This window comes from Symphalangus syndactylus, chromosome 18 (assembly GCF_028878055.3).
Source record: "Symphalangus syndactylus isolate Jambi chromosome 18, NHGRI_mSymSyn1-v2.1_pri, whole genome shotgun sequence".
NCBI lineage: Eukaryota > Metazoa > Chordata > Mammalia > Primates > Hylobatidae > Symphalangus > Symphalangus syndactylus.
In genome coordinates, this window is record NC_072440.2 from 62942354 (window position 1) to 62968780 (window position 26427).

The 26427-nt window shown below is 45.8% G+C and overlaps 1 protein-coding gene across 14 annotated transcripts in view; it reads right to left on the reverse strand.

The window, feature by feature from the left end:
- Positions 1-26427, reverse strand: part of LOC129468655 (calcineurin-binding protein cabin-1) — a 169943-nt gene that overhangs the window by 123046 nt on the left and 20470 nt on the right. For 10 of the 14 annotated variants that reach the window (XM_063622714.1, XM_063622723.1, XM_063622722.1 and 7 more), the window contains exons 2-9: positions 26029-26205; positions 18664-18741; positions 18004-18096; positions 15714-15827; positions 12906-13040; positions 10815-10995; positions 4687-4816; positions 2929-3078 (exon numbers count right to left, since the gene is read on the reverse strand). In XM_063622714.1, the coding sequence (XP_063478784.1) occupies positions 2929-3078; positions 4687-4816; positions 10815-10995; positions 12906-13040; positions 15714-15827; positions 18004-18096; positions 18664-18666 (806 nt within the window). In that variant the 5' untranslated portion in view covers positions 18667-18741; positions 26029-26205. Of the gene's footprint in view, positions 1-2928; positions 3079-4686; positions 4817-10814; positions 10996-12905; positions 13041-15713; positions 15828-18003; positions 18097-18663; positions 18742-19182; positions 19394-26028; positions 26206-26427 lie in introns of those variants that run through there. The other 4 variants (XM_055254487.1, XM_055254486.2, XM_063622713.1 and 1 more) reach the window with 3 other exon arrangements.

The window sequence follows — 26427 nt, forward strand, 5'->3', positions numbered from 1 at the left end:
AGCCTTCCCTAACCCCTAGAGCAGCAGGAACCTTGTTCAGAGGCCTTCCAACACTGTGCTTCTCTCCTCACAGCCCCCATCAGCTTGAGGCATGTGCTGCTTTCTCTGGGTGACTGACTACCCCGAGTATCACTTGTAGCAAGGGATCAGGCCCTGCCACTCTGAGCCCCTAGCACAGAGCACAGTCCTCTGCACAGAGCCAGCATCCAGGAAGTGTCGAGAAAGGAATAAAAGAACAGTGCTTCCGGCTGGGCATGGTGACTCATGCCTGTATTCCCAATGCTTTGAGGCCGAGGCGGGTAGATCACCTAAGGTCAGGAGTTCGAGACCTGCCTGACCAACATGGTGAAACCCTGTTTCTACTAGAAATACCAAAAATTAGCCGGGCGTGGTGGCACATGTCTGTAATTCTGATTACTTGGGAGGCTGAGGCAGGAGAATCGCTTGAACCTGTGAGGTGGAGGTTGCAGTGAGCCAAGATCACACCACACTGCACTCCAGCCTGGGCAACAGAGCGAGACCCTGTCTCAAGAAAATAAGGACAGTGCTCGCCGGGTGTGGTGGCTCACGCCTGTAATCCCAGCACTTTGGGAGGCCAAGGCAGGCAGATCACAAGGTCAGGAGATAGAGACCATCCTGGCTAAAATGGTGAAACCCCATCTCTACTAAAAATATAAAAAATTAGCCAGGCGTGGTGGGGGGCACCTGTAGTCTCAGCTACTCAGGAGTCTGAGGCAGGAGAATGGTGTGAACCTGGGAGGCGGAGCTTGCAGTGAGCCGAGATCGTGCCACTGCACTTCAGCCTGGGCGACAGAGCAAGACTCTGTCTCAAAAAAAAGAAAAGAAAAAAAAAGGACAGTGCTTCAAAATCCAGAATCTAAACAATGGAGGCTCCCAGGGCTAGAAGGAATTTCTTCTATCTTTTTCCTGCCTTCAGTTAGTGTTACATTTAGACAGGAAGAATTTGCTTACTGGCTGGATTGTGTCAAATGCCTTAAATACACCATTTCCCTTACTCGTGCCTTGCTCTTGCTCATGCCTACTAGGCACTGAGGAAACCAGGGGTGGTAAACTGTGCCCTGCAGCACATTTTATTTTTTAATTTTTTTTTTTTTGAGATGGGGGTCTTGCTCTGTCACCCAGGCTGGAGTGTAGTGGTGCCATCACAGCTCACTGCAGCCTTGACTTCCCAGGCTCAAGCAGTCCTCCCCTTCAGCCTCCCAAGTAGCTGGAACTACAGGTGTGTGCCACCATATCTGGCTAATTTTGTTTATTTTTTGTAGATATGAGGTCTCACTATGTTGCCCAGGCTGGTCTTGAACTCTTGACTCAAGTGATCCTCCTGCCTCAGCCTCCCAAAGTACTGGGATTACAGGCGTAAGCCACCATGCCCGGCTGGTTTTCACGTTTTTAAAGCATTGTTTAAAAAAAAAGAAAAAGAGGAAAAGAATATACAACATAAATTGTACATGGCCCACAAAGGCTAGTATGTTTACTATCTGGCTCCTTAAAGGAAAAGTTTTGCTAACCCCTGGAATAGATGGAGATTACTATAAAAGCATCATGTCCTCTGTTACCAGAGAAGGAATCTACACTCTTCCTTTAATGACCAAATTCCAAATTTAACTACTGAGCCTAACTCCCTCCTGCTTCTACTTCTCCCTCCTGCTTCTACTTAGCCCTCCCCCTACACCGTGGAGGGTGACCACGGTGCCAGTTCCCAGCCCTCTGTTCTCCAGTCACATCACCACAATCCCTTCTAGTGTTCTCAGGCCTTTTCCTCCTTCACTGTAACAGGGAGGCACCCCAGGGCCCTTCCAAAACCCCAACCCTCTGTAGTTGGGGAGCACACACTCAGATGGGAGAAGGACTCTAATCCAGCTGACAAAATACAAGAAAGGGCACCAGACAGGAGTCCTAGAGCAGCCTGAAGAACAGCCCTTTCTTCCTGGCCATCTCGGTGCTTGGGTATGGAAATATTTCTGGGAAATTCTATATGCTGAAACTCACAGCCAGTCATAATAATACAGATCAGAGCCAGCCCTTCCTGAGTGGGTGCTATGTGCTGCCTCTGTGCTAGCCCTACACATTTTGTCATTATCAAGACAACCCTACGAGAGAGATGTTGCTCTCCCCGTTGCTAGGGAGTGGCTCCTAATGTCCCCAGAGTCATCCAATTCATAGCATTAGGAGTGCCAGGATTGGACCCAGGTCAGGTCAGTCTGATCCAGGCCAGAGCTCCCTCAGAGGAGGCAGACAGGGGTGGAGGTAGGGGGTGGGGAGTAGAAATGGAATGCTACTGCTAAGTCATGCTAAACTTAAAGATTCAGTGTCAGAATTTTAAATACAGAAATTGAATTCCAGAGCTCACTAAGGGACTAAACTACCCCAACTCCAGGGAACCACCAATACCAATTTGCCCTTCCTGGAAAGACAGAGACTCTCACATCATGGGGCTGGCAAGGACTATATTGAGGCCCATCTCGCAGGGCTCCCCACGTGGCCCTAGAGAGAAAACATGGACTTGAGAGTGGAGAAGCCCAGACCTGGGACTGTCTCTGGGCTCCCCATTTAAGTACTCTGAACATCAGTTTCCTCCTGGCAAGTGCTTGGCAAATGTTAGTTTCCATTCCCCCTCTAGATAGGGCAGGCTGAGAAGGGCCTTACAGGAATGTGGCAGGTGGCTGGGGTCAAGAACAGCAACAGCAAAAAGGGACTGAGACTGGATGTACTTGAGAGAGAGCTGACCTGCTTCTTAGTAATCAAGTAAGCATGCACCTCCAACCATTTGGCCACTGTGCACCCAGCCCCCATCCATACCACCAACCCAGGATCAAGCCTCAAGGTCTCTCCCTCCTGTGCAGGGCAGTATCCCACACCAGGGCCTACTGGCCGACCCAGCATTCCCAGAGATGCTAGACAACCTACGTGAAGAAAGGAATGGGCTGCACAAGTTTCAGGTCCGGCTCCTTCTCCCGCACAATCAGCGCTTGCCTCTTTTTTCGCAGCCCCAAGGCCTCATCTACAATCGCCTGTGTCTCAGCTGCACTCACCGAAACATCATGAATCGACATGTCACTAAAAGCATGTGAGACAGGGAGAAAGTATGATGTTATAAACTAAAACCGAGGCTGAAATTTTACACACAAAAATGCATTTAGGTTAATACCTTTTAATGTGTATTGTTTCTTCCTGTAAATAAAATAACCACTTCAGTCTGGCCTAGGTAGGGCAGTAAATAGCCTTCTTAATACCCACATACACTAGAAATGACTAATATTCTTTGCTCCTTTGACAATTCGAAACTGGGCAGAGAAAGAGTTTTCATATGTATTAACAGTATCACAATAATATCTGAAAAGCCACAGAAAAATAAAATCTTTCTCTCAATTATTATTAGAAAATCTTAAAAAAATGTAACTATCCTATACTGCCCATGCCAACAAAAAGTCATCGGACAAGTGAAGCTCACCAAAGTGTATCACGACCCAAAAATACAGAAAGAGCAAGGGCTTGGAGGCCCTGCGTGTCCTCCCACAGACACACTTCTGAGGCGACCCAACCTCACCTGCCCTCCTGCCCAGACTGTCCTGGTGCTTCCCAGCAGGGTTACACCTCAGAGCCACTCATGAATTTATCTGTTTCATGTGCTTCTTATCTGTCTCCCTCAAGAAGGTTAGCTCCCTCATGACAGATGTTCTCTCAGTTCCTATCTCTGCCAACAGGTAGTTCCTTCAGGAGAGGGACAGGCTCACAGGCGACAGATGCCGAGATAAATCACTACTAATCAACCCCTACAGGTGTGTTCCAGGGCCAAGGAAGACCAGAGGCCAAAAGGAGTTGGCTGGGCTGGAGGGCTGTGGGGAAGGGCAGCTAGAGCTCAGAAAGCAACAGAGAGGTGACCTGAGAAACAGATAAGTTCGTAAGTGAGCAGCTCTGAGGTGTGGCCCTGCTGGCAGACATCACGACAGTCTGGGCAGGAGAGGCAGGTATTGTTGGGTCACCTCAGAAGTGTGTCTGTGGGAGGACACCTGGCAAAGGAGGGGCAATGGCGGGACAGGTGGAGAAGTGGGAAGATGACATGAGAGTTTAGAGCGTAGTGGGAGCCAGGGTGAGAAGATAGGATGCCACACAATGTTACCACGCCTGGAAACTGCAAGGGACTTGGGGCAGTCTTAACAAAAGGAGCCTGGGAGGGAAAAGCAGGAGGTGAGGTGGGAGAACTATGGGGTCAGGCTGCAAAGAACCTCTTTGGTAATGCAACTGAGCATGGGCTATGTCCTGGAGGCAAGGCAGGGGTGGCACATGATCAGAGGCATGTTTGGGACACTGAACTTGGGCAGCACTGAGAACAAAACCCTGGGAAGGGGAAAGGCAGGAGGCAAGCTGAGCAGCAGGCTGCCCCAAGCATCCAGAAGAGAGCTAGCGAACACTGAAAGCTGGCAGGGCAGCAGGAGAGGCGGGCAGCAGGCAGCCTGAGGAGGCCTTGCCAAGATTAGGTAGAGGTGGGTGATCAACAAGGCAGTCCAAGGTCAGTTCACTAGATGAGGGGCTCCAGCAGGGAATGAAGCCCCAGAGCACAGGGGCTCCATCCATGGGACCTGAGGGGAGAATGTGGTGTGCTCCTGACCTTTACCAGCCACACAGTAAGCATGCACACATGGCATGGGAAGAGGCAGGACTTACCACTTGAGGAACATTCTGAGAGAGTCCTTCCGGAGACAAGGCTGCTCCTCAAAAATCTTCTCCTTGAGGACCAGCCCTTTGCTGTACCGGCAATCCTTCTCCAAAGCTTTGCAGATGAAGTACAGACATGCTGGTGGGGAAAGAGACAGTTTATGACTTCTGAGATCACACTCAGAAGCTCTGGCCTTGCCAGTTAACATCAGGAAAATCTTGCTCCTAGAATCAAAGAAATGCCTGGTAAAAAATAATGAGATACCACTTTAACTAATTCAGTCAGGTTAGTAATAAGAACCAGAGTAGATTGGGCACTGCAAGGTAAGCAGACCCAAAGATTCTGGCAGAGAACAGACCATAGGATCTTTTTGGAGGACCATAGGCAATTACACACAGATCCTTGACGACCTGGGAATCCCACCTCTAGAAACTACTGCAAAAATCCAACAGGGCTCACAGTGATTATCTATTGGCTAATTGGAAAACAGCCTTCAAAAAATCTGGAAATAGCCAGGCACAGGGCTCATGCCTATAATCCCAGCACTCCAGAGGCCGAGTTGGGCAGATCGCTTGAGCCCAGGAGTTGGAGAACAGCCTGGGCACCATGATGAAACCCCGTCTCTAAAAAAATTCAAAAATTAGTCAGGCATGTTGGTGTGCACCTGCAGTCTCAGCTACTCAGGAGGCTGATGTGGGAGAATCGTTTGAGCCCAGGAGGTAGAGGCTGCAGTGAGCTGTGATCATACCACCGTACTCTAGCCTGGGCAATAGAGTGAGACCCTGTTTCAAGGAAAAAAAAAAATCTCAAAACCACTCTGTCCCACCACGGCACCTGGTTAAATAAAGTATGTCCAATTCCACACAATAGGTTGCCAAGCAGCCACTACATAGATGGTCAAGGAGTGTGCTTACTGACCAGAAAGAAGGCCAAGATACAGTACTGGGAAGAAGCAGGAGACAAAAGAGGTCACATAGTGTGACTCCACTATACACATAAAGCTTATTGAATTTTGTTGACCTGTACTTTCCAATTTTCCTCCTTTTTTTAAAAAAAAACCTATTATTAAAGTTACTGCCCACAATTCAAGACATGTACATCACTCATGTTAATGTCATAATGAGCATCCTCAAGTCATTGATCCGGAAAGCCTGTGCCAACTCCAGCTTCTCCAGGAATGGAGACAGTAACAGGTAAACACACAGAAAAAATGGGATGGCATGGATTCACAAAGCAGAACTATGATATAAATTATGAAAGCTTTCAGCACTTGTAATTGGGAACAGTCCAGGTCTCACCAGTGAACACACAGAGAAACAGAACACTGCAGCAGGGTGCCAGCTCTGCCCGGGCACTGGGACCACTATCATGCCCTGCCCAGCTTCTCAGTTTGGTGCAGGTAGACTGCAAGTCACTCCTATCGAGAATAACTAGAAAATGAAGCACCTAGGAGTGAGAAGCAACACACAGAGGAAAATCAGAGCAGAAGTAGAAATCTGCGCATAGATGCCTTGGGAGAGGAGAAAGTGATGCGCTCCTAGTGTGCTTGGGAGGACAGAGCAGAGACTGGCTACAATGCTCAGCAGGGCCACACGCCCCAAGGTGCACAAAGGCTGTGCAGCCTGTGAGCAAGGAGAGGTCTGTACAATCCCAGCACAGTCCAAGCTGCTCAATAGATGGTCCAAAGGTGCCTGCATCAGACAAATAAGGGACATGGCTTCTCTGAGACCACATGAAACCTGAAGGGTAGCCATCAGTGACTTCCAGAGAGAAAACCCAGAAGGCACTGAGCATTTGGATGATGCTGGTTCTCAGTAGGCACATTAGCTGCAGTAAGCTAAACTTACTAGCCACCCTACAGTCCTGCAGAGGGAAGGCCTGGGAAATCTCAGAACAAGAGGCAGTCAGCAGGCCTTAACCCAGCAGCATCCCTCCCTACTCATATCAAATACATAAAATGCTACTGACAGTCAACTTAACATGTTGCTTTAATTTTTTGTTTTAAATGACTGTCAAATCTATCAGGGCTCTCACAGGTGTATGTATCAGTTCAGTCCCTGTTATGATTAATTGTATGTGTCTATTTGACTGGGCTATAGCATATCCAGACTTTGGGCAAATATTATTTTGGGTGTGTCTGTGAGGGTGTCTTTGCTGAGATTAACATTTAAATCAGTAGACTGAGCAAAGCAGATTGCCCTCCCTAATGTGGGAGGGCCTCATCCAATCAGTTGAAGGCCTGAACAGAACAAAAAGGCTGACCTTCCCCCACGTAAGAGAATTTTTCTGCCTGACTGCCTTTGAACTGGGACATTGGGGTTTTTTTTTCCTACCTTCTCACTAAAACCAAAACATCAGCTCTTCCTGGGCCTGCCAGCCTACAGACTGAAACTATACCATCAATTCTCCTGGTTCTCAGGCCTTTAGACTTGGACTAGAACTATACACCATCACTCCTGGGTCTGCAGCTTGCTGACTCACCCTGTAAATCTTGGAACTTGTCAGCTACCAATACCACATGAGCCAATTCCTTATAATAAATCTCTTTCTATATATGTACATACATCCTATTGGTTCTGTTTCTCTGGAGAACCCTAATACTCCAACCTAAATCTTCCCACAAAGACTTGAATTTACCAAGCATAACTTCTTCTACAATGAGACAGGGGTACAAAGAACTAAAGAAGTCAGTGGGGGAAGGAAGGCTGAACCCCAAAGACGATCCCAAACTGTAGGAGGAGCATCCAAGAAGAGACTCAAAGCCTCCAGAAGAAGAAACTGCTAAGAGTCAAAACACAGCCCTGTAGAACTATCATATTCTGCTGGTGGGAGTAAAATTGAGGGGCAACCTACAGAACGAGTGCATATGTTCACTAAAAGACATATACAAGAATGTTCATAGCAGGTTATGACTAAGAACCCAAATCTGGAAATAACCCAAATGCCCATGTACAGAATGGCTACATTGTGCAAATGCACATAATACACCACATAAAATAACAAGACATAGTGACTGCTGTGCCCCACATGGGTACGCTCACAGGCAGGATGACAAGCAGAAGGGGCCAGGCTGAGGAAAGCACATGCTTCCTGACTCTACCTAGAGAAAGTTCAACAACAGGCAAAGTTCATCTTTGGTGACAAAAAGGAGAAATCAAGGTTGCCTTAGGAGGTTGTAAAAAGTGGAAGGGACCCAAAGTAACCTGCCTTCTGGGGCGCTGCACATGTTCTGTATCTTGACATGTTTTCACATATACAAACTGACAGGTCTCAGATTTATGTACCTTATTGTATGTATGTTTTGCCTCAATTAAAAAGATTTAAAAAGTGGTTATGGAGAACAAGAACTGGAGATGAGAAGGTTGAGCAAGGCCTCATCTATCTCAACACATTCTATCCTGTTCCTATTTGTCTTTTTAAAAGGAAGAGAAAAAAAGACTCTCCAGCCTCTAGAGCTGAGAGAAATAAATTCTTGTTTAAGCTACCCAATCTATCATATTTTATTATAGCAGCATGAACTAACTAAGACAGAAAGTGGTACCAACAAGTGGGCTGCTGTCGTAACAAATACCTAAAAATGTGGAAACAATTTTTTTTTTTTTTTGAGGCAGAGTCTCACTCTGTCACCCAGGCTGGAGTACTGTGGTACGATCATGGCTCATTGTAACCTCTAACTCCTAGGTTCAGGTGATCCTTCCAAGTAGCTGGGACTACAGGTGTGCACCACCCTGCCCAGCTAATGAAAAAAAAAACAATGTATTTTTAAATGGGGTTTCACAATCTTGCCCAGGCTGTTCTTGAACTTCTGGGCTCAAGCGATCCTCCCATTTCAGCCTCCTAGAGTGTTGGGACTACAGGCATGAGCTACCACATCTGGTGTTGGAAAGAGCTTTAGAACTGGGTGTAAGCTTAAAGAGTTTCGAGGTGTACACTGGAAAAAGTGAATATTGGTATGTAAGGATTGTTAAAGGTGATTCTGGGCTGGGCGCAGTGGCTCACGCCTATAAGCCCAGCACTTTGGGAGGCCGAGGCGGGCGGATCACGATGTCAGGAGATCGAGAACATCCTGGCTAACACGGTGAAACCCCGTCTCTACTAAAAATACAAAAATAAAAAATTAGCTGGGCTTGGTGGTGGGCGCCTGTAGTCCCAGCTACTTCGGAGGCTGAGGAGGGAGAATGGCATGAACCCGGGAGGTGGAGCTTACGATAAGCCGAGATCGCGCCACTGCACTCCAGCCTGGGTGACAGAGTGAGACTCCGTCTCAAAAAAAAAAAAAAAGTGATTCTGATGAGGGCTCAGAAAGAAGAGAAGAGGTATAGAGACGGCTTCCATCTTACTAGAGAATAAATAATCACGTACAGAATGTTGGTAGAAATACAAACATCAAGGGCATTTCTGCTGAGATCTCAAATGGAAATAAGGAACATGCTATTGGACAATGAAGAAAAGGTGATCCTTGTTATAAAGTAGCAAAGCACTTGGCTGAAGTATGTCTATGTTCTAGTGTTTGGTAGAAGGTAGAACTTGTGAGCAATAAAATTGGCTATTTTGCTGAGACTTCTAAGCAAAGTATTAAAGACATAGCCCAGTTCCTCCTGACTGCTTATAGTGAAATGCCAAAATAGAGAAAATAAGAAGGCACTGTTAAGCAAAAAGGAACCAGAACTTAAAGATTTAGAAAATTCTGTCTATCCATATTGCAAAAATTGAGAAAGCTTGTTCTGAGAACACTATAAGTGTGACTGACCAACAATTGCCTTATATGATCAGTATGGGCATGAACCACAGATTTAATCAGGTATCTCAGAAGCCAGAAAGGTGGGATTATACTGGCAGAAACACTGCTAATGGGGACTAACAGGAACAGAAAAAATGAGAAAGAATGAAAGGAAGTCAAGAATATATGTTATCTTTCAAGGAAAGGGAAGAAGAACCTCAAAGATGATTCAAAGATCATCTGAGCCACCACTTCCATCACAGACCAAGAGGCTAAGGCTAGTTCCTTAAAGGGTGGGGCCACTTCTCCAGTTTGCATAGGCCAGGATGTCTCAACCTAGCATCTTAGGGGTAGAGCCCTTGCCAAGCCAAAAGGGTGGGGCTTGTCCCTCCACCCACGTGCCATGAGGGTGATGTTGCCACCTCCGCGGGCATCAAGGGCGCAGCATCAGGTCAAAGAGAATTATTCCTGAGCCTCAGGACCTCAAATTTGCCTTGCTAAGTTTGCTAAGTTTTGGGACCCATCACCCTTTCCTGCTTTCCTATTTCTCCCTGTTGGAATGGAAATGTTTATCCTATTATCTGTCCCACCATTATATTTTGGAAGCACATTAATTTATCTGTATTCACAAGTTTACAACTGGAGAGGAATTTTGTCTCAGGACGAATTGTACCTCAAGTCTTACCCATGTCTGATTTAGATAATATTTATTTTTGTTTTGTTTTGTTTTTGAGACAGGGTCTCACTGTGTCACCCAGACAGGAATGCGGTTGCACAACCTCGACTCACTGCAGCCTCAGCCTCCCAGACTGAAGCAATCCTCCCACCTCAGCCTCCCAAGTAGCTGGGACAACAGTCACGCACCATCAAGTCCAGTTAATTTTTGTATTTTTTGAAGAGACAGGGTTTCACCATGTTGCCCAGGCTGGTCTCAAACTCCTGGGCTCAAGTGATCTGCCTGCCTTGGCCCCCTAAAGTGCTCGGATTACAGGCGTGGGCCAACATACCCAGCCAATTTCTGCTGTTTAAGCCACCCAATCTATGGTACTTTTTTTTTAATGGCAGCCCAAACAGACTAAGACACACAAAATGGGACAGTGCGGGGAGGAAATAAGATAGCCATTTCTTCTGTCAAGCAAACAAAACCTTGCAAAGCAAAAAACAAACAAACAAACAAAAAAAACCGACAGCCAAAAGTAAAATCATTCAGAAAACATACTACTTTATTACTACAAGGCATTTAAATCAAGAAAGAGATGCAGAATCAAGCAGAAATCTAAGAACATTTCCATTCTCCCTGACAGTCTGGCAAAGCCCTTCAGTGTTAACTTTGGCTTTCAGTTTATCCAAACTACCTTTCCTCTGCTGTTCCAAAAACCACTGGCACATGGAAGAAAGCATCAAAGCATGACTCACTTGTGTAATCACTGAGGGTGTACAGGACAGTGATTAGGTTATCCAAACAGGGCCAGTGGTCAGGATTGCACCGCAGCCCTTCCTCAAAAGCATGGCGAGCCAGGGGGATCCGGATGAGCCTCAGGGCCACATGTCCAATCTTATACCAGAGGTTGACATCTGTGGAGTCCAGCATCACTGCCTGGAAGCAACACAAGCAGTGGGCAAACACACACGCACACGCGCGCGCGCACACACACACACACACATACACAGTCAGATCTCTCCTTGAATACGCACCCTGGGGACGGGAGGAGCATGGCACTGGCACAGCCACTTGAACTTCCCAGGGAAATGGCAAAAGTGCCATGACTATCTTATAACTGACAAGCAATGCCAGCTTATCTTTCCTGGAGTCACACGTTTCCAAGCTCTAGAGTGATAATGGCATATAAAAAGTTACAGGGACCAAGTTATTTAACTTAGAATTTTTTTTTTTTAATTTTCTTTTTTGAGACTGGGTCTCACTCTACTGCCCAGGCAAGAGTGCAGTGGTGTGATCATAGCTCACTGCATTCTCAAACTTCTGGGCTCAAGCAATCCTCTCACCTCAGGTTCATGAGTAGCTGAGACAACAGAGGCACATCACCACATCTAGCTAATTTTCAATTTTTTTGTAGAGACACAGCCTTAGTATGTTGTCCAGGCTTGTCTCAAACTCCTAGCCTCAAGTGATCCTCCTGCCTCAGTCTCCCCGTTTTCTTGATATATTTTGTCAATTTGAATATCTGTATTCCTTACATATTTAATAGATAAAAGGAGAAGAAACAAAAGAAAATGTGGGCCAGGCATGGTGGCTCATGCCTGTAATCCCACTTTGGGAGGCTGAGGTGGGCAGAATGCTTGAGTCCAAGAGTTCGAGAGCAGCCTGGGTAACATGGCGAAACTCCATCTCTACTAAAAATACAAAAAATTAGCTGGGTGTGGTGGTGGTGCATGCCTATAGTCCCAGCTACTTGGGGGCATGAGGTCAGAGGATCGTTTGAGCCTGGGAGGTCGAGGCTGCAGTGAGCCCTGATTGTGCCACTGCACTCCAGCATGGGCAACAGACTGAGACCCTGTCTTTAAAAATATTTGAAAAAATGGGATTCAAGAAAACTCATGTACTTTGAAGACAAACCTTGGTTCACATCCCTGCTCCAACACTAATTAGCAGAATGATCCTGAGCCTCCATTTCCTCATCACTAAAGTGAGGATAAAGACTCCTTCCTTGCAAGATGGCATGAGGATTAGTGTATGCATAGGAAGCAAACAGTGCAGTGTCTGGTGCTTTAGAGGTGCCCACAGACAGACTGATAGTAACATGAAATAACAGCAATACTATTATGACTGCAAGTATTAATATATTGAATACTCAGTTTCAGACTTTGTTTTTTTTTTTTTTTTTTTGAGATGGAGTCTCACTCTGTCGCCCAGGCTGGGGTGCAGTGGCGCAATCTCGGCTCACTGCAAGCTCTGCCTCCCGGGTTCACGCCATTCTCCTGCCTCAGCCTCTCCAAGTAGCTGGGACTACAGGCGCCCGCCACCACGCCTGGCTAATTTTTTTTTTGTATTTTTAGTAGAGACGGGGTTTCACCGTGGTCTCAATCTCCTGACCTCGTGATCCGCCCGCCTCGGCCTCCCAAAGTGCTGGGATTACAAGCGTGAGCCACCGCGCCCGGCCCAGACTTTGTTTTTGATACTATTATGCATACCAACTCACTTAACTTTCACAACTATGCTCTTTTTTATTATTACCACTATATTGGTGTAGACCTAGAGATACCAAGAGACTGAATAACTCACTCATGGCCACACGTGCACTGAGCAGCAAAGGAAGAATTCACACGCAGGCGTCTGCATCCAAGCATGTGCTCTGCCCCAGCCCCTGCTCTCCAGGCCTGGTCAGTACTAATTGTTATCACCTATGGACCTACCCTAGAGCCTTGGGTACTATAGCTTGGTGATCCACCACTACAAACTCTTCTTTTTGGCCCACAAGACCCCAACCTCATCCCCTCCACCAAGAGCTTTCCAAACACCAAGGGAGCTAAGCACTGCCAAAACCATACCTCTAAGTAGAACTCCATGGCTGTCTCCAGATCCTCCCGCTGGGCTGCCAGCTGGGCCAAGTTCTTATAAGTGGAATATTTCAGTATCAGCCCAGGGTGTTTCAACCCCTCTTTCTCATCACCGGATGAAACTGCCTGTGAACAAAACAGAACAGAAGTGACAACTAGACCTTGAAGCCTCAGCAAGCAGCCAGCAGGATACCTGGCTTCCAGGCTGGTCTCTGCTGCAGGCCCTTGAGCCAGTCTAGTGTTGTCCACCACTGGAAAATGAAGGCACTGCACCATGTGTTCTTATAAGACCACTCCTAGTCCAAGCGCACAGAGAAGAACAGACCATCCTGAGGTATCAATAGTTTGCAGAGAGTCTGGGCATCCATAGAGACAGAGAGAAGCTTCCCCACCACTACTGCCATGCCTGAGGGTTCAAGCCTAGAGAACAGCATTTACAGCATAGGTAGACCCAGCCAGCAGCTCCAGGTATCAGATAAAAGACAAAGTATGAGCAGGCTGCCTGGGGGCAGAAGGCCTAGAGCTTCACCCCAGGCACTCCAGGATTAGGAATCAAGAGGCTGAGCTCCCAACTCTATAACTCATCACATGAGCATAGACAATTGTTAATTTAACTAAAACATTAGTGTCTGATCTCTGTAATTAAGAAAAATAATTCCTAACCTAAATAGCAAAAGTTAAAGTGAGCTGAAAGACCATCAGAATTGCAAATATGCTTAATATGAAAAGTTATTTCATTACAGCTTTAATGACCTTATATTCTAAGAAACTGCTGATTAGAAAACTATTGCTCCAACCACAGGACAAAGACTAAAACATTTTCTAACAGAAAAATTCACGGGCACCACGAAGCTCTTTCCTGGGACAGGTGGCTTCCACACAGTGCTCTTCACGTTCTGAACAGGTAAGACCTGAAGACATGCCACCCTCAGGAAGCATCCCTTGACTAATCCAAGAATCTACCTATCTTGGAGGTCTTAAGGAACTTCTTTAAGACTGAGAAGCTCAAATGAAGCCCCATTCAGTTATCTTCTACCATCATCTGACTTATCATTCAAAAAGGCCCCCAAGAACCAGCTGACCAGGGCTGGATCCCAGCTACCTCTGTCCCTCCAGGTACAGAACTCTTCAAAGAATAGTGGGAACAAATTTACAGAGACTAAGTGAGTCTGCTTCGGACTAAACAATCAGCAATACACATGGACATGCACATAACAGTGGATGCTCTTAACTAACCTCCACCTAACAGACTACCTACGTTCAGCACCACTCTCCATCCATCCTGAAAGGCTTGCCCCAGCAAGTCCCTCCAGGACACCCACCAGTCAGGGTGAATGCTTCTTAGGAGTCAGCTGGGGTCCAGGACCTATCTATGCCAATCTTCTGCAAAACTGTAATTATGTAATTAAAATTAAGTATGCCAATGCAATATGAGTGTAAAAAGAAACTGTTCTATATATTTTCTGTACTTCTCCGTTGCTTACAATGAGCATGTTTTACTATTATAAGAAAGGAGGTGCTAAAACAACCTTGTGAGGCTGAAAGTGATATACTATGCACAGAAAGATGCACACACCTACAACTAAAAGGCTGACACATGACCGTGCCCTTAGGTAAAAGGTTCCTGCCTAGCAGCTGTTGGATGCTGGGCCCACTTGGCATTCCACCATGGCCTGAGAGGGAAGACCAACATGCCCACCAACTGGTCCATAACCAAAGCTCAGTAAATATAGAATAAACTAATTTTCCCTCTCTGGGTCCTCACCCACTTCCTACTAACAGGAGAGGAGGAGGTCACAAGTCCCATACCACTAATTCCAAGGCACTGTAACCAGTAACCAAAGAATCTTGACAAGCTATATAATTAGGAATACAAAGAAAAACCTTGAGTGAGAGAAGGAACAGATGCTTTCTTCTGACAATTAAAACTCAGTATTCTATCTCATTGGCAGCAAAAACCATCAAGGTTTTTGCTTGAGTCATAAGTGTCTGCATGCCTAGCGCTGTAGGAGACTCTGCTCAACTGAAGGACTGTGCAGTCCAGTAAACACCCATGGAGCTTATCTGCTTCCTTAATGCACATCATCTGCATGTTTGGGTGAAAACAAACGCCTTTCCTCCTAATGAAATATACACCTTCCTAAATCAATTTCAGGTTGGGACCAATTCCCAAACCTCCAGTCGACATCTCCAGTCAACTCGAAGATTAACTCACTCACCACTACCACAGTCCCCATGCTGAGACCAGGTCTTGCTCTGCCTGCCCCTCTCTACTGTAACCAGTGTCCCCAATCCTTCTGACTATATTCAAAACTCCATGGCATGTCTATACAGACTTCCCAAGCTCATGGTCTTTTGCTCAAATGGCATTTGTTAAAATGTGCTTCCAGTAGGATCATTAGATATCGGCAAACCATGGACTCCAATCCTGGTTCGAATGCTTCACTTACTTGGATGGCTTTGAGCCATCAAGACCTCATTAAGCCTCAGTTTCCACATTTGTAAAACGCAGCTACTGGGCAGGGTGGTTGTGAAGATTAAGTAATAACGATAGCTGGCCTTTAACAAGCACTTACACCAGGAATCATTCTACATGCTTCACTGGATTTACTCAACCCTCATAAAAACTCAATGAGGCAGATACCCTAGAGGTGGGGAAATACAGGCAGAGAGGTGAAATAATGTTTTCAAGGTTCCACAGCCAAGAAATGGGAGAGCAGAGGTAAGGCCCAGAGTACCCAGCCCCACAGCCCATGCACTAACCACCACGGCACACTGCCTGGCCTGCTGATGCCTCACCTCCCGCAGCAGGCGCGCCTCCAAGAGCTCATGGTAGGCTTTGGCAGACTCCTCAAACCGGTCATGTTTCTGCAGATCAAGGGCCTTGTGGTACAATGCAAAAGCCTCTGCTTCCTGCAAATCAAGACAAGAGATGTTTTCATACAGCATAAAGATCTGTCTTTTTTAAGCCAAAAATGTGTGTAAGGCGGGGCTACAGTCAGAGGAACCAACCATGTGATTAGATAGCTGGAACTTTCAGCTCCCCCACCTCCCAACTTCCAGGAAGGGAAGAGAGGCTGGAGATTGAGCTGATCACCAATGATTTAATCAATCATGCCTATGTGATGGAATCTCTGTTTAAAAACCCTAAAGGGCAGGGTTCAGAAAGCTGCTAAGTTGGTGAACAACATCAAGGTGTTGGGAGGGTGCCGCACCTGGAGAGGGCACAGAAGCTCTGTGAATCCACCCCACACCTTGCCCTAAATATCTCCTCCACTTGGCTGTTCCTGAGTTGTATCCTTCATAATAAATTGGTAAATGTAGGTAAAGTGTTTTCCTAAGTCCTGTGAGTCATTCTACCAAATTATCAAACCTAAAAGGGGTAGGGGGTGAGAATCCCTGATTTTATAGACCGGCTGGACAGAAGTGTAGGTATCCTGGCACTCAACGCTTGCAACTGGCATCTGAAGTGAGGGCAGTTTTGTGGGATGAGCTGTTAGTGCTGTGGAGTCTGACACTAACTCTGTGTAGCTAGTGTCAGAATTGAATTGTAGGACACCCAGTTGGTATATGGAGAGTTGGAGGATTGGTTGGTATGGGGGAAAAATATCCCAAACATATGATATCAGAAGGGTTGTGAATAAAAAGTTCAGTGTGAACGGTTTCCATTGCAGGCCAGGCACAGTGGCTCACATCTGTAATCCCAGCACTTTAGGAAACCAAGGTGTGAACCAAAGAGTTCATGGCCAACCTGGGCCACATAGAGAGACCCCTGTCTCTACAAAAAAATTAAAAAATCAGCTGAGCATGGTGGCCTGGTGTCTGTAGTCCTAAGCTACTCAGGAGGCTGAGACAGGAAGACTGCTTGAGCCCAGGAGTTAGAGGTCACAGTGAGTTGTGACCATGCCACTACACTCCAGCCTGGGTAACAGAGTGAGACCCTATCTCTTAAAATAAACAAACAAAAGCTGGTTTCTATTGTTTTCTTTTTCTTTTCTTTTTTTTTTTTTTGAGATGGGGTCTTGCTCTGTCGCCCAGGCTGGAGTGCGGTGGCATGATCTCAGCTCACTGCAACCTCTGCCTTCCAGGTTCAAGCTATAGTCCTGCCTTAGCCTCCCTAGTAGCTGGGACTACAGGTGTGCACCACCACGCCCAGCTAATTTTTGTACTTTTGAGTAGAGACGGGGTTTCGCCATGTTGGCCAGGCTGGTCTCGAACTCCTGACTTCAAGTGATCCACTCACCTCAGCCTCCCAAAGTGCTGAGATTACAGGCATGAGCCACCGCACCCGGCCTGGTTTCCATGTTTTCTACTCACCACTCTGCCATAGCCTGATCATTGCCTGGGGAGGATGACAACCTCCTGTGGGAGGGAGGGGGCACTGGGTAGGTTGAGCCTCACTGACATGCCTTGCAGACTAGGGACAGGTGACTAGTAGACTTCTAAGACAGCTCTGGAACTGTCCTGATTTCTACCATAAAATGCAGGGGGATGGGAGGGAAGGCATATGTTTATTTCAGGGAAAACAAAGGCAGGAGCAAACTCTTGTTACACTAGGATAGGACAAGGGTATGGAGATGAATGGATGGGAAAAAAAAGGCTGAAATGGAAGAGATGCCAGGCCTCATGGGAAAGAGGAGTGACCAACGATCTAGGGAGTTGAGGTTGGACCTGGCTTCCTTACTGACCTGGAGGGTGATCCCAGTCTAGACTGCTCCCGTCAAGAGTCTCATCACACTGTAAAGTGAGGGCAATAGACTAGGGAACCTCGAAACACCATCTACCATTAATATTCTACCATTCCCTGGGTATCCCAACTCCTGAGGGCTGCACAAAGAACGGGGTGCATGGAAGTGGGCCTGGGGGCTGAGCTGGCCTTCACATACACTGATAGAATAAATATAATTTCTCCTCAATATGATCGTCTCCTAAGTAAAACAAGTTTAACAGGAGATGGAGAGCTAGCCATTTTTCAAAATAGAATTTCCCCCTAAAACCCCACTGAGGAGATGCCTAAATGCATTTAAAATGGGGTTCCATCTATAGAAATGAGAAGGTCCACCTACAGAGAAGACCTTGCATTACGTACCTGAGCCTCCTTTGTCTGCGTTTTGTGACTTTTAAAGCTTCCTTCATGATCATCCTCAATGGTGGAGCTGGCATTTAAGGCTGCAATTCGAATCTAGAAACAGGGGTTTGGTGGAAGAGACAAGTTGCTTTGAGATGTCACTCATCTCTTCAAATACCCACAGATGAATACGATTCTGCTCCAGCATATGATCTATTCTACCTTGAAAAGCTATGGCCTTCTCAGATGTGGGGAATGAACAAAAAAACATACTCTAAAGAAAAAAAAAAAAAAAAAGAAGGGCGGGGGGGTGGGGGAGGGAGGGTTATGCCAATCTGTGCAGAAAGTATGTCCTGGGTACTGTCCACTGCAAAAGCAACAGACACTGGGGACATCCCAGCAACAGCTCAACACAGTAGAAGACCCAGGTAATGGAACAACAGATTTCAACAAAACATGTTAACTTTATGTCTTTCCAGCAACTGTGACAAGGTCCTTCAAGCCGCTTCAACCACCAGGCAAGCAATCTCACACCCTCAAAGGTGCCAACAGCCTTCCTAGGAGGAAGGCTACTCCATAATAAGAGCCTTCAGAGTCTAACAGGAAAATGCCCCTCACCCCCAGGAGTAAAGTAACAAAAGAACACTGACGTCCACAAAATAGGCAGGCATCAGTCCTTACCATATTCAGAGAGATTCAGCACTGCCACGCAGCATCACTTCTCATCACTGGCAAAGGTTGCCCCAGTCCACAACTGTCCTAGAAAGGAAATAGGACGAACTGAGACAAGGCCCATGAAGAGCCAGGAAGGTCACAGTGCCAAGGTAAACCAGCAACCAGTCCTTCCCTGAGCTCTATGCAGACAGGCCAGTGAAGAGCTGCCTTGGGACAGCAGTGTGGTCTAACACACAAGGAGCTCCTTGGTCCCTCATGATAGCATTCATCATTTCCTGGCAATGCACCAGGTGCCAGGCACACAAAAGAGTGAGAACAGTACCATGCTGTTTTGGTTACTGTAGCCTTGTAGTATAGTTTGAAGTCAGGTAGCGTGATGCCTCCAGCTTTGTTCTTTTGGCTTAGGATTGACTTGGCGATGCGGGCTCTTTTTTGGTTCTATATGAACTTTAAAGTAGTTTTTTCCAATTCTGTGAAGAAAGTCATTGGTAGCTTGATGGGGATGGCATTGAATCTATAAATTACCTTGGGCAGTATGGCCATTTTCACGATGTTGATTCTTCCAACCCATGAGCATGGAATGTTCTTCCATTTGTTTATATCCTCTTTTATTTCATTGAGCAGTGGTTTGTAGTTCTCCTTGAAGAGGTCCTTCACATCCCTTGTAAGTTGGATTCCTAGGTATTTTATTCTCTTTGAAGCAATTGTGAATGGGAGTTCACTCGTGATTTGGCTGTTTGTCTGTGATTGGTGTACAAGAATGCTTGTAATTTTTGTACATTGATTTTGTATCCTGAGACTTTGCTGAAGTTGCTAATCAGCTTAAGGAGATTTTGGGCTGAGACAATGGGGTTTTCTAGATATACAATCATGTCATCTGCAAACAGGGACAATTTGACTTACTCTTTTCCTAATTGAATACCCTTTATTTCCTTCTCCTGCCTGATTGCCCTGGCCAGAACTTCCAGCACTATGTTGAATAGGAGTGGTGAGAGAGGGCATCCCTGTCTTGTGCCAGTTTTCAAACTGGTACCACAACAGAGACATAGATCAATGGAACAGAACAGAGCCCTCAGAAATAATGCCACATATCTACAACTATCTGATCTTTGACAAACCTGACAAAAACAAGCAATGGGGAAAGGATTCCCTATTTAATAAATGGTGCTGGGAAAACTGGCTAGCCATATGTAGAAAGCTGAAACTGGATCCCTTCCTTACACCTTGTGCAAAAATTAATTCAAGATGGATTAAAGACTTACATGTTAGACCTAAAACCATAAAAACCCTAGAAGAAAGCCTAGGCAATACCATTCAGGACATAGGCGTGGGCAAGGACTTCATGTCGAAAACACCAAAAGCAATGGCAACAAAAGCCAAAATTGACAAGTGGGATCTAATTAAACTAAAGAGCTTCTGCACAGCAAAAGAAACTACCATTAGAGTGAACAGGCAACCTACAGAATGGGAGAAAATTTTTGCAATCTACTCATCTGACAAAGGGCTAATATCCAGAATCTACAATGAACTCAAACAAATTTACAAGAAAAAAACAACCCCATCAAAAAGTGGGTGAAGGACATGAACAGACACTTCTCAGAAGAAGACATTTATGCAGCCAAAAAACACATGAAAAAATGCTCATCATCACTGGCCATCAGAGAAATGCAAATCAAAACCACAATGAGATACCATCTCACACCAGTTAGAATGGCGATCATTAAAAAGTCAGGAAACAACAGGTGCTGGAGAGGATGTGGAGAAATAGGAACACTTTTACACTGTTGGTGGGACTGTAAACTAGTTCAACCATTGTGGAAGTCAGTGTGGCGATCCTCAGGGAACTAGAACTAGAAATACCATTTGACCCAGCCATCCCATTACTGGGTATATACCCAAAGGACTATAAATCATGCTGCTATAAAGACACATGCACACGTATGTTGTTGCGGCACTATTCACAATAGCAAAGACTTGGAACCAACCCAAATGTCCAACAACGATAGACTGGATTAAGAAAATGTGGCACATACACACCATGGAATACTATGCAGCCATAAAAAATGATGAGTTCATGTCCTTTGTAGGGACGTAGATGAAACTGGAAAACATCATTCTCAGTAAACTATCGCAAGGACAAAAAACCAAACACCGCATGTTCTCACTCATAGGTGGGAATTGAACAATGAGAACTCATGGACACAGGAAGGGGAACATCACACTCCAGGGACTGTTGTGGGTTGGGGGGAGGGGGGAGGGACAGCATGAAGAGATATACCTAATGCTAAATGACGAGTTAATGGGTGCAGCAAACCAACACGGCACATGGATACATATGTAACAAACCTGCACATTGTGCACATGTACCCTAAAACCTAAAGTATAATAATAAGAAGAAGAAGAAGAAGAAGAAATTCCATCTCCAATCATGAGCAACCTGGCTCCTATTATCCTCAATATTCTTTTGCATAAATAAATAGGAGATTTATACATATAAAATGATTATATATAAAAATAAACTTATGGAGAAGAAAAAAAAAAAAAAAAGAGTGAGAACAATCCCTGCCCCCAGGGATCACTGCTAGCAGAGGTAACAAGCCTATTATTTTTTTCAAAACCTGAATGATACGAAAAGAAACACAGGCAACATCTAAAGGCAGAAAAGAACAATTCATTCAAAGGGATTAAGGCAAAGGAGTAAGTTACTGCATTAAGCCTTGAAGAATGGAATACACTGCAGTGAAAGACAGTGAAGCAAAGAGGCAGGGAGAGCGAGGTGTGATGGGAAAACTAGAAGACAAGGCCTTAGAGCAGGGATGTGAATGGAGGATGGAAAGGTAGTTGAGGGCCAAGTCACAACACAGAGGCCATGAACTTTATCTGTAGGCAACAGGGAACCAATGGGTGTTTTAGGGAGAACAAAATGTTTTGCCTATGTTTTAGAAAGATAACAGAAAAATAATTAGAGATAGGCAGACTAGTTTGAAGCAGGCAAAAGATGACAGGATTGGCAAAGATGTGGAGATTTAGAATCTCATGCATTGTTGCTGGGAATGTAAACTGGTGCAATCCTTGTGGAAAACAGTCTGCTAGTTCCTCAAAATGTTAAAAAGAGCTAGCATATGACCAGGGAATTCCACTCCTATGTGTATCTACCCGAGAGAAATGCAAACATGTCCACGCCAAAACTTGTTCATGAATGTTCACAGAGGCGTTATTTCTAAAAGCTAAAAGGTGGAAATAACCTAAATGTCCATCAACTGATGAATGGATAAATAAAATGAAGTATGTCCATACAAAGGAGTATTTATTATTCAATCATAAAAAGGAATAAAGTTCTGATACATGCTACAACACGGAAGAACCCTGAAAACATTATGCTAAATGAAAGAAGTCATACACAAAAGAGCATATATCTTCTGGCTCCAATTATATGAAATGTCCAGAATAGGCAAATCTATAGAGCTAGAAAATAGTTTAGTGCAGGGGTCCCCAACCCCCAGGCCACAGACCAGTACTGGTCCATGGGCTGTTAGGAACTGGGACACAGAACAGGAGATGAGCAGCAGGTGAGCAAGCATTACTGCCTGAACTCTGCCTCCTGTCGGATTAGCAGCAGCATTAGATTCTCATAGGAGCACAAAACCTATTGTGAACTGTGCATGCAAGGGATCTCGGTTGTGCATTCCTTATGAGAATCTAACTAATGCCTGATGATGTGAAGTGAAACAGTTTCATCCAGAAATTGTCCCTGCCCTCTGCCTCCGATCCGTGGAAAAATTGTCTTCCAAGAAACCAGTCCCTCGTGCCAAACAGATGGGAATCGCTGGTTTAGTGGACTTGGGGAGAAGGACAATTGGGGAGCAACTACCAAGGGGTTTAGGGTTTCTTTCTGGGATGACAAAAATGTTCTAAAACTGATTGTGGTGGTGGTTATACAACTCTGTTAATATACTAAAAACCACTGAATTTGTACACTTTAGGGGAACTACATGGCATGTAAATTATAAAGCTCTTATTTTTAAAAAGATGCCAGGATCCCAGATGGACCCGTGACAGCAGGGATGAAGGGGAATCCCACTAGGAGGTAGACTCACAGGACCTGACACCTGGGAGGCTGGCCCGAGGAACTGGGATGGGGATATGGACACTACCAAATACGTCAGGGAGGGCAGGAGGAGGACCCGTTAAAAGTCCTAGCTGAGAGGCTGGCAGAAGGGGCTGGAAGGGCCCAGCAGGCAGTAGGATAAGCCTTAAACAGACAGATTGAACATGTGCTCCACTTTTATCAATTAAAATAACTGCTAGGGGCTGGACACAGTGGCTCATGTAATCCCAGCACTTGTGGAGGCTGAGGCGGAAGGACTGCTTGAGCCCAGGATTTTGAGACCAGCCTGGGCAATAAGGTGAGACCCTGTCTCTATTAAAAATAATAATAAAATAAATTTTAAATGACGGCCACTGTCACCAGTGCTTACAGCAATGACTTCTAGCACAGGCTCTCACAATAGGCTCTGAGTTCTCCTAAGGGTTCACGCAAGGAAGGAAGTACTTTCTCACAGACAAAGAAGACTCAAACCTTTCCTAGACTGATAGCTGTTTTATCTCCTGGGTTCCACATTTAGAAAAAAAAGAATACTGCTAATCAAAAGTTTGGAAACTGCAGTTTTTGTGTTTGTTTTTGTTTCTTTGAGACAGAGTCTCTCTCTGTTGCCTAGGCTGGAGTGCAGTGGCGCGATCTCGGCTCACTGCAACCTCCACCTCCTGGGTTCAAGCGATTCTCCTGCCTCAGCCTCCTGAGTAGCTGGGACTACAGGTATCTGCCACCATGTCTGGCTAATTTTTTGTATTTTTAGTAGAGACGGGGTTTCACCATGTTGGCCAGGCTGGTCTTGAATTCCTGACCCCAGGTGATCCACCCGCCTCGGCCTCCCAAAGTGCTGGGATTACAGGCACGGAATTACAGTGAGCCACCGTGCCTGGCCAGAAACTGCAACTTAATCTATCATAAGCTATGCCAAAATGGACACTGGGAGCACTATACAATATGAAAAAAAGTAGAAACTATAGCATTAAAACCTTCCATCTAGGCTGTTATTAAAGCAAAATAAAGCCAGAAAATAACAAGTATTGATGAGGACCTGGAGAAACTGGAGTCTTTGTACATTCCTGGTGAGAATGTAAAATGGTGCAGCTACTATGGAAAAAGGTATGGCGGTTCCTCAGAAAATTAAATACAGAATTACTACATGACCCAGAAATTCCACATCTGGCTATATACACAAAATAAATGAAAGCAGGGACTTGAACAGACACTTGTACACTCATGTTCACAGCAGCATTTTTCACAATAGCCAAAAGGTAAGAAGCAACCCAAGTGTCCAACAATAGATGAATGAACAAAATGTGGTGTATACACACAACAGAATACTATTCAAACTTAACAAGGAAGGAAACTCTAGCACATGCTACAACATGAAATAAACTTTAAAAACTACACTAAGTAAAATAAGCCAGACACAAAAGAACAAATATGATTCCACTTACAGATGGAAAATAGAATAGGAAAATTCATACAGACAGGGCCGGGTGCAGTGGCTCATGCCTGTAATCCCAGCACTTCGGGAGGCCGAGGCGGGTGGATCACGAGGTCAGGAGATCGAGACCATCCTGGCTAACACGGTGAAATCCCATCTCTACTAAAAATATAAAAAATTAGCCGGGCGTGGTGGCGGGCGCCTGTAGTCCCAGCTACTCAGGAGGCTGAGGCAGGAGAATGGCGTGAAACCACGAGGCAGAGCTTGCAGTGAGCGAAGATCGCGCCACTGTACTCCAGCCTGGGCGACAGAGTGAGACTCCATCTCAAAAAAAAAAAAAAATTCATACAGACAGAAAGTAGAATGGTGGTTGCCAGAGGGGGAGAGGGCAATGGAGAGTTACTGCTTAATGGGTATAGCGTTTCAACTTTTCAAGATGAAGAGAGTTTTGGAGATGGATGGTGGTGATGGTAACACAACAATGTGAATGTACATAATGCCACTGAGCTGCACACTTAAAAAGTGGGTAAAATGGTAAATTTTGTTTGCATATTTTACCATTTCTTTAAATATCCAGAAGTAAACAATCAATAGAATAGTTTCCAATTAGGAACAAAGTTGAACTTGTTTTCAAAACACAAAGACATTACTCCAAATAAAGTCTCAGATAGGCTCTGGTCATCCTCAAGGCAGGCCGACAGCCACACCCTGATGACTCCCAGTAAGCAGAACTTATAGCCCCAGGGGCCAGCTATGGAGCCCACTGGAGATTAGAAGAAGTGGGAGAGCCTCTCAAACCCCCACTTCACAGCCACTCTCTGCTGCTCACCCACTGGGTTCTGTGCACTGAATCCCAAAACACCTCTAATCCCATTGAGTATCACATAGCCTCCGTCTGAACTGCTGCCTTCACTTACAGAGCAGTCACTCAGTAACTACCCATTGGTCGATTTTTTTTCACCACTATCTTACTGTAAAAATCAGCTGTCCTACCTAGACCTGGGGTTGTAAGAAGGAAAAATGGAAAGGACACTGGATTTGGAATAGGAAGATTTTTATTTTTATTTTTTATTTTTTTTTGAGGCAGAGTCTCGCTCTGTCGCCCAGGCTGGAGTGCAGTGGCGCGATCTCTGCTCACTGCAAGCTACGTCTCCCGGGTTCACGCCATTCTGCTGCCTCAGCCTCCCGAGTAGCTGGAATTAGAGGCACCCGCCACTGCGCCCGGCTAATTTTTTGTATTTTTAGTAGAGATGGGGTTTCACTGTGCTAGCCAGGATGGTCTCGATCTCCTGACCTCGTGATCCACCTGCCTCGGCCTCCCAAAGTGCTGGGATTACAGGCGTAAGCCACCGCGCCCGGCCTGGAATAGGAAGATTTTAGAGCATGGCTGAGTTGTGTCTCAGATACCTGACTCCCTGATCCTTTACAACCCTTGGTGTCCTTGTGTATAAAATGGCGACAATAGATTGACTAGCGTGGAGCTCCCCTGACCAGAGATCAGCAGACTCAGCTGGGATTCCCCATGTCACACCCACAATGACTTTTCTCCTGCCCCCTGCCACCCCACAGAGGCAGGAGAAAAATCAGAGTGGCACTTATGCCAAGCCACAGGCCTCTCAACCCACTTTCTGCAGGACAGGTGCTAGCTCTAAGTCATGGCAAGTCTTCCTAGATGCCAACTGGATCCTCCTAGGGAAAAACAAGGGAGGGGCCCATTAATGGCTGAAGGATCAGGTCTCTGTGTGGCGGTGGCAGGGTCCATGTGCATGGGTGGGAGAACATCAATACAGCCATCATGCCAAGGCCAACCTATTCCACAAGGAAGAAAGCTCACCTGCTTCCTAAGTAATGTCTCGAAGGAATGCATCCAACCACTACCAGGATGGTGCCAGGTGGGCCTGTGCCTTCCCCTGGGGCATATGCTTCTTTGTCTCCAGGACAATGGTGGGTGCAAGTCCAGTCGCAGAGCTGACAGGAGATGGCCTCTCAGGACAGATGAATGACTAAATAACTAGGCAAGTTGGAGAAAAAAAACAGTGAGAAACCTCACAGCGGGGTGTCTGGCCCCATATGCTGTCTGAGTCCCTGCCCTAGCCCAATCCCTCCCGCCTCCTCGATAAAGAAGGCACCTGGATTCCCTGAAGCAACAGTTCCCTGAGTACCATGATCAGCAGAACCCAAACACCCTGAAAACAGTCCACAGTGTAGGAGAACAAATACAAATTTCAGGCTT